Genomic DNA, 9365 nt, shown 5'->3' with positions numbered 1-9365 from the left:
TTATTATTAATTTATTACTTTTACTTTTTTGGCTAAATTTTACATCCATAAATGTACATTTTCAAAGAAACACCCTCACTTCCTATTTTCAGAAAGGACATTGATTTATATGTGAACTCCCTAAAAGACTCAAACAATTATATTGCATGCAAAACTCTTTCTTGGTGTAAATCATTTAAACTGGTTTAATTTGCTGGAATTTTATTTATGTAACCGTTTTTGTCTCTTTGTTCAAACACTCAGAAAAAAGGTACTGTCACCTTTTCTGAAGATACATATTTGTCCCTGAAGGGTCCATAATGGTACCTCAAAGGTACTTTTTAGGCACATTTGAGCACTAAAAAGCAGCTTTGAGGTACCACTGTGGACTCTTTGGGTTCTCGCAAAAAAATAAATGATACATTTCACCGAAGTTTGTTTAAAAGCAGAAAGAGAAGTTTTCAGGGCTCTCAGTCTACTGACCCTTATTCAGTTGAACTGGACTAACAAAGCCGTTGCACCAGAGTTTGTTTTTATCTAAAACTTAAAACATACAATCAAAACATACAGCATTACATATAACATATTCCATTTTTAATGTCCTGCTTCTGTCTTGTAAAAAAAGGGGCTATTAAACAATTTGTCCAACAGATGGCGGTGTGTTCTATCGTTTGATAAAAAAGCCAGTCAAGCAAGTTTTTTTTTTGGACCAAAGTCAACAGAGACTTCACTCTATATAGTTTACAGCAGTGTTTAGATTTTTTGTTATTGCTTATCCTTTTTCTGTTGTCTGTTAGGCTGTGCATCCAATGTGGTTTTATACTGTTTCAACAATAAATATTTTATAAAAAATAATAATAAATATTATTATATATGAATATAATATGTTGATATGATTGATATATTAACAGTTAATATTCCATATTTCACAGTATTACAAATATCTTTGCTTGACCGAGTCATGACGAACCGGTTCAGAAGAACAATTTCATGTAATTAGAAATACATTGCTTCTAATTCTGTGGAATCCAATGCGTATGATATACAGTACGTGTATTTCTAATTTAAGCTTAATTAGAGCAACTATCCAACTCCACGTGACAACATTTCTCAATTTTACCTCAAAGGGTTAGTTTGAAAAATAGAGAAAATAGCATATACAGCATTTGGTATAACTTGCATATCAACAATTTCAGAGCCAGAAAACTTGTGTGCCGTCTGTGCTGTTTTAAAAAATTATAATAACATCGCGAAGGAAGCCAAACGCTGAGCAGACTTTGCTTTAATCCTGCGTCTGGATTGTGTCAATCAGGGGCGCGCGCTTTTACTCTCCTCGCGGCGGCGCGCGCACGGTGTGCTACAAGTATCTGAAGCGATGAACAGGGAATATCAGCACAAAATCTTACCTGAAATACCTTGAAGATTCCTTCATATCGTGGATATCTGAGGAAATGATAACGTGTTGTTTTTGAGGCAATAACTGGCTTTTACGAGGAGCTGTTTCCCTTTCGCGCAATGGGAGGTGAATGGAAGTTAATGGGCGCGCGGTATGGTTCCTTAAATCCAGTTTTATGACATGAAGTTTTTGCTTTTAACCTCTTTTGATAGCAGAGCCATGGAGAAGCGCAAAAGACTGTTATTTTTCTTTTTTTACTCGATGGCAAAGTTTTACCTTAGTGAACAGCAGGTCATACGAATTGGTAAGTGATTGTCTATGATTACTCATTTGTTGTCACCTGCAATTGTTCATTCAGAATCGGAAACTTTAAGGGCTTATAGTCTCTGTAATGTCAGTGTTTCAATACTGACGTGTGTTTTTATTGCTTCTTTCAAAATATACCGTGTTTTTGTGATCTTTAAAATGCATTTTGTTGAATATAGTATTAAGTTAATTTATGATCTACCTTATTGGTAGCTACTACAATAGTCGCTTCTATTGTTAAATGCGCTAAGGGTCAATTCTTTCAATAAAATGGGATAAACTCAAACAATGAAAAGGTTATTCAAAGTCAGCTGTGATGCTTTGACCTTTTTACATAAGAAGTGTCTGTGACAGGACCTCTTGAAAGTACACAAACAATGCATTCCTAATTTAATATGAAACCATCAGCAGCATCAATGAGATTTGATAAATTTGATCACTGACTCTGTGCTGCGTGTTATTGGGATAAAGCCTCCTGTAATTCACATAGAGGACAGTAGAGTTTGATGATTGCTGTGGTCTGATTTTGGCATCACTGTAAATCCCCAAAGCAGTTTTAACAACCTACATTAATCCTCTTTCCTACACAAGACTTGATTTGATGTTCCTCTCCGAAAGATGGAGCTTCATGGGTTTGAAGCAGAAGGCTTGGCATATTGCTTCTCTGGGGTGAATGGATGGACGGATGGATAGATAGATAGATAGATAGATAGATAGATAGATAGATAGATAGATAGATAGATAGATACTGTAATCTATAATATGAATATGATTCAATAATTTTAATTCATCTTTTATTTTTAACTTTTGTTTTGCTTTTTCATATAAATTTTGGGAAAAACAATAATGAATATATTTATATTAATTTAATTTGACTATTGATGTGCTACATTCATACATAGTGAGATAAGTAGATAATAATGGTGTTTATGTTTCATTGTGTTGTGTGATTTGTAAACTCGTAAGCAAACACCTTCGATCGGTCAATGAGATCAGCCAGATTGGCAAGTACCGATCGAGTCATAAAATGTGATTATCGGCAGATACGGATCTTCGGCTGATCGATCGGAGCATCCCTACTATATACTGCATTGTTGATTTCTATTTCTTTTTAAACATTTAAGCAATTAAACTAAAAGAAAAAATATTTCCTTGGTGACAACCTTTAATAAAATGATGTTTTTTTCTAGATAGATAGATGGATGGATGGATGGATGAATGGATGGATGGATAGATACATACATACATGATAAACTTACCAGTGCTTCCCACACATTGACTTTACTTGCATGGACCACCTTGGTATATTAATGGCCGCCCAAGTATATTTAATTATTAGGGATGCTCCGATTATGATTTTTGCAGCCGATACCGAGTAACGATTCCTTGTGATGAGGATCAGCCGATACTGAGAACTGATTCTGATGTTTCAAGCTTTATAATGCATTAAGCACATTTTCCCTCAAAGTATGATACTTAAGTGGAGATCTCTCTTTACCTGAGAGAATAAATGAAGTATGTTGCAAATAATCCCTTAAACGTGTCTTATAGCCATTTAGTGTAGTCGTTTCATGATCTGAAGCAGCTTTACAGAAAATAATAGATAAAACAAAAAACTGGTAAGAAAACTATCTATGCAATTTGGAATTACTGCAATTGATGGAAGAAGAATTGAACATAAAAAAGTTTGGAGTGCATAATTGATGTTCGCAGCCATTAGTAAACCATTAAATAGATGCACCTTTTAATGCGTTCGGTGTGATCAGGCCCGTACTCTGCCTAAACTCATAAACAAACACTTGGGATCGGTTCACGAGATCGATGAGATTAGCGAGTACCGATCGAGTCCTGAAATGTGATTATCAGCTGAAACCGATCGCTAGCCGATCGATCGGAGTATCCCTAATTATTATCATCGTTTTACACTTTTTTCATATCTGCCCAATATAACCAAACATCTGCGATCAATTAAGTAGTGGAAAATCTTCTCTTGTTTACACGTTTCATAGCTACTGTGTGCGCAAGACCTGTCAACACTCCCACAGTCTCACGTGCTCTGCAAAAAGTCTTGCCTTTTTGGGTCTAGAAGTGCAGCGATGAACCAGTTTCACTATTAACCGCGCTTTAATTCTTCAGGGTTAATTAATCGTAAATGCTTCTCAATACCGCGTTTCTGCATAGAACAAAACTGCAGCAACTAAACAGTTATGCTAACGGTGCACTAGTTTGTACACTGAGACTAATAACCACGCACACTAGATTAACAATGACTGAGGCTATTAACTAAGGCAAGCTCGTGCAAGTTCGTTATTTCCAATGGAGGGACCCGCATACGACGCAACGCGCTCACGCTTTTCAGACGCACCTCGTTGAGATGACAGGGGGCTTTTGTGATTGCGGGAACTGCAAACGTCTGAAGTATGAGGAAGAAACAGTACATGAAAAATACACAGATGTGCAAACCCACTTAAAGTTACAAATAATGCCGCCGATAAGAGCGATCATGATGTGGCGTTTTCGGAGAGAGTGCTGAAAGACTCGGTGGATCAGCTGTTTAATGGTCCGAATATCAATGTGTTGCATTCACTGCGCATTCAGCGCAAATGTCCGCTAAATTTACAGTCTAACACTGTACACATCATGTATAAAGAAGCTCGTCTTTACTAAGTTTAAAATGAAACTGCGACTCATGACAAGGAACGGTATTGCGTCAGTGGTCATCGTGAGAATCCTGCTCTGCTCCGCTTATATATTGGGCCGGCTGACTCGCCTGCTTTATTCCACAAACACAAAGAAATATAAATCAGCGCATAATAAGACTGAGCATTGAAAATGACCAAACCATAATGAAAACTTTTAAAAAGGTGCAGAAGTGAGACTTTTCTTCCTTTCTTTTGTCCATTCATTCCGTTTCTTAAATTGACATGCATATTAAAACAATAGTGCAAAATAAATATTTCTTACTGCAATGCTTCATTTTTGTTTGATGTAAACCATAGATTTATTTTTCATAATGTAGGACTTTTTATAGCAGATAACTCTCATTCAAGCACATTTAAGGCAGAATGATAATAAGAAATGTAGTTCGTTGTCAGTATTATTGTCTTCTTCGTCATCATTAATATTTTATAATTATTAAACATTCATTTTGGAATTATTGCACAAATATCAATAAGTCATCACAGCATTAGTTAGATAGTTGTTTCTGTTTTTTTAGTCCTAATTGATGTTGTTTTCAAATACAATAAATCCATTAATATACAAGTTGCAGTGGTGCTCATTCATTTTTGGTGGGTGCTCATAGATTTTTTCTGGTGCTCCTACATATTTTAAGTTGGGAGCACTGGTGCTACAGGTAAAAAAAAGTTCATTTCAAGCTCAGTATAATACAAATACAGTTTATTTATTGATTTTTATTTATTTATTCATTGTTCTGTCATTTATTTACAGTGTAAAATTATTTATGTTTAAATGTCAAAAACATTCTGAGAGAGAAATGGACTATTGTTTGTTTTTACTATTATTATGTGCCATATTAATTGGTTACTGAGCAGCAATAAATAACACTGTAAAATATGAGTTTTCATCTTATTTTCTAAACCAGTGGTGTTTGAAATTAACGAATGCATAATAATCGTGATAACCGTGAAACTGTGATTATTTCTCAGACTATAATCGTACAACCAAAATCTATAATCGTTGCATCCCTATTTGGGACTTAAAGGTGCAGTAGGTGATCTGCCACAATGCTAGCCTGTTAGCATAAGTCTCTGAAACATCGTCCCTGCCCTGCCGTTCAAAGCCACACCTCCTGAAAACACTAGCACCTTAAAGATGACAGCAGAACCCTCTCTTATGTGTTGAGCAGCTAAAGCTTGGCCGGCGGCGTGCAGGAATTACACTTATTATCACACTCATTTCTAAGCCATACTTACATGCTATTTCTGACCGAATATTCAGAGTAGCTGTAAACAATATAGGGAACGTGTCACAGGTTGTCATTGTTAAAAAATGAACCAATGTGAATATAAAACCATCCTCAGCTCAGTAAAGCAGGCTAGGCGGAATAGCGCTATTTACTGATGTTTTGTTGTTAAATGAAATAAAAATCGACATTATCGATGCTGTAAAAGGTCCCTTATCAAACTGAAAATAGTCACTTTAATAATTCACCAGAAGATTTCAGTGGCTGAACAACACTGCTGTGCAGATAACCCATTCATAACAACCCAATCTACATCAGCTCTGCGTGACAAAAATAGTTTTAAAACCTAGCATAACCTGTCTAAGAGTGCAAAAGTTACTCAAATATTGATTGAGGATTTTTAAAAAGTTTCGACTTAATAATAAAAAGACTAAAAAGATATTATATGCATTTTCTAAAAACATAATAATACATTTTATTACATGTGTTTTATTTCTACAAAACTTGACATGAAATTTACACCCATAAATAATCAGATCATCGAAATTTGAGTTTAACTTCTAGATCCACTGTTGGTGTGGGTCATGTTTTAGGATGTGTGCTTGTGTTTGCAGCTGAATGAAAGACTACTGTACTTTAGCTGCGATGTAACCTCCGGACTGCCCTATTGATCCCACAGGTATTTCATCAGTTCTGTCCCCGGGGGAGCTTGTTTAGACCACACTATGTGCGGACTCTCTGTATCAGGGACATTTGTCAAAGTTTATCAGATATTGTAGCTTTACAGATGTTCTGTCGTCTTGCACACACAGTGATCTGTCTTTTAGATGGATGTGCAATGAATCGCATTGTTAGATAAACACTCTCTTTCACATACACATAGATTTGATAGGACATTGTATATCCACCTGGAGACTCTGGTGACCGTATTAGTGTGCTCTTAAAATATGAAAATATCTGTCATTTGGATGAGAAGATTGGCATCTGAAAAAGTGAATGTCATCATGCAATAATGGTTGGCTTGGTTTGCATAACAGTGAGCAATAATGGATAAACTGACATTGTTCTGTTTTTCACAAGTCAACACTGTGACTGTGTACAGAAATTGTTTCTATTTCACTGGTGATGAGCAGAGAGTGAACTAAAAATAGAATCAGTGATATTGCCTTCCTGTAGCTCAAATAGTGGATTTAGCAAGGTGCTCGAAAAGCCAAGGTTGTTAAGAATTTGACTCCCAGGGAAAGCAATTGATAAAAATGTGTACCCTCAGTGCTATGGATAAAAGTGTCTGTCAGATTCATAAATGTAATTGATAAATAAGGAAAACAGATTTGCAAGGTTTGTATTTTTAAAGATGCTCAATCATTTTTAGTTGTTCATATTAATTAATTAATTAAAGGATGATAATTAACTATCATCCTTTTATTCAGGGGTGAAATTCATGCCAGTAAACTACACATTGTTTAGAGTACAAATGCTATTAAACATTCATTCATTCATTTTCTTTTCGGCTTAGTCCCTTTATCAATCTGGGGTAGCCACAGCAGAATGAACCGCCAACTTATCCAGCATATGTTTTATGCAGCGGATGCCCTTCCCGCTGCAACCCATCACTGGGAAACATCCATACACACACATTCAAACACATACACTACGGACAATTTAGCCTACCCAATTCACCTATCGCGCGAGTCTTTGGATTGTGAGGGAAACTGGAGCACCCATGCGAACACAGGAAGAACATGCAAACTCCACACAGAAATGCCAACTGACCTAGCCGAGGCTCAAACCAGCGACCTTCTTGCTGTGAAGCGATCGTGCTACCCACTGTGCCACAGTGACGCCTCGCCGTTTCTACGATTTATATTGCAGTACAAATACAGTTCCTGTAGTTGATTTAAAGAGATCTATTTGGGAAGAATTCAAGTACATAAATTGAATAATGAAATGTTAATATAGTCTTCATTAGGGCTGGGCCGAAAACGATATTATATCGAATTGATGAAATTTATGTCAATAACAATGATAAGCTCTGGACTTTTTTTACTCTATATTGATATACAAGCCAATCACACAGCAGAAATGTGCAACAATGGGAATCTAGAAGTGTGTTGATATTAGAGATACACAGAATTTTCGGCCGCCAGAAATTCGCACACCGAAAATGGGTTATGCTGTTTAATGGACCCTCTATTTTTTGTGGCTTCAGTCATTGTTGGGCTACTCTTTTAAAACTGGAGGCATTAACAAATGATATCGAAATATATATCTTTATTGTTCAATATGGAAAAGAATTAATCAAGATTGCATTTTTGCCATATCGCCCAGCCCTAGTCTTCATTGTATAAATAATTATTTCATTCATTCATTCATTCCAATAGTTGATCAAAAGAACCATTTATTCATTCATTTTACTTCAGCTTAGTCCCTTTATTAATCAGGGGTCACCACAGTGGAATGAACCACCAACTAATCCAGCTTATGGTTTACGCAGCGGATGCCCTTCCTGCTGCAACCCATCACTGGGAAACACCCATACATTCTCATTCACACACATACATTACAGACAATTTTAGCTTACCCAATTCACCCATAGCGCAAGTCTCTGGACTTGTGGAGGAAACCAAAAATTTAAAAAAGAAAACCTTTTAAAAAAGATTTTATTATCATGAAAAAATTGTATTAGTGACATAATTAAAGATGATTTTATTTAAATGGAGCAGGTGAATACTGCCTGCTTTGTCTAGACATATTTAATAGACTCTTGTATACATTTTTCATCATTAGTTTTATCAAATATGAAAAGATATTGGAATTGTGTCAGTTTCTCAGTTTCGCAAAAACTACCAGATGTCACAAAAACTTAATCTTGCGTGAGCTGGTTTTTCTGGCAGATCCAAAAAGGAATATTTAACCTGCAAAAGAAGCTCTTTTTTGCATTTACAGGTCACCTAATTTTTTAAAGATATGGCTATGGATTTATTTTTAGAAACTGGCTCTCTTGAGCATGATGCAGCAGGTGCTAGAAGAGGCTATATTGCATTGCACAACTCAAAAAGATCGATCTTTTCATTTGGAAATTCTATTAAAATGAACTCTAATGTTTCTATTACAGGGTGACATGGTGGCTCAGTGGTTAGCACTGTTGCCTCACAGCAAGAAGGTCACTGGTTCAAGTCCCAGCTGGGCCAGTTGTCAGTCATTTCTGCGTGGAATTTCCATGTTCTCCCCGAGTTCATGTGTGTTTCCTCTGGCTGCTCCTGCTTTCCCACACAGTCCAAAGACATGCGCTATAAGTGAATTGGATGAACTAAATTGGTAGTGTATAAGTGTGCATGTGAATGTGAGAGTGTATGGGTGTTTCCCAATACTGGGTTGCGGCTGAAAGGGCATCCACTGCATAAAACATATGGCGAAATAGTTGGCGGTTCATTCCGCTGTGGCGACCCCTGATAAATAAGGGACTAAGCCGAAGGAAAAATTAAGATATTAAACAAATTAAGATATTTTGGATAAAATCTGAGAGCTCCCTCATCCTCCATTGACAGCAATGAGCCTGAGATGTTCAAAGTCCAGAAAAGGCACATCAGGGTGCGCGTTTACTACAGGCTGTATGACAGAGTCAGAAGCGCAAGCATCGTATATAATAAATGCACACTCTGATCTGACATGGAAGACATTAGTGAAGTTATTTTTACATTTTTTTGTTGTTGTTTTTGGTGCGCAAAGGTGTTCTTGGAGCTTCTAATGATTACAGTT

At 36.3% G+C, this 9365-nt stretch overlaps 1 protein-coding gene across 1 annotated transcript in view; it reads left to right on the top strand.

The window, feature by feature from the left end:
* Positions 1 to 1345: 1345 nt before the first annotated feature.
* The window catches only part of grik1a (glutamate receptor, ionotropic, kainate 1a), a 96336-nt gene continuing 88316 nt past the window's right edge, over positions 1346 to 9365 (top strand). Inside the window, 1 exon segment of the mRNA XM_056466739.1 lies at positions 1346 to 1679. Coding sequence (XP_056322714.1) covers positions 1556 to 1679 — 124 coding nt within the window. The 5' untranslated portion in view covers positions 1346 to 1555.

This window comes from Danio aesculapii, chromosome 10, assembly GCF_903798145.1.
Source record: "Danio aesculapii chromosome 10, fDanAes4.1, whole genome shotgun sequence".
NCBI classification, from domain to species: Eukaryota; Metazoa; Chordata; class Actinopteri; order Cypriniformes; family Danionidae; genus Danio; species Danio aesculapii.
Note: the sequence above shows the minus strand (reverse complement) of the source record. Positions and strands in the feature narration are given on the sequence as shown.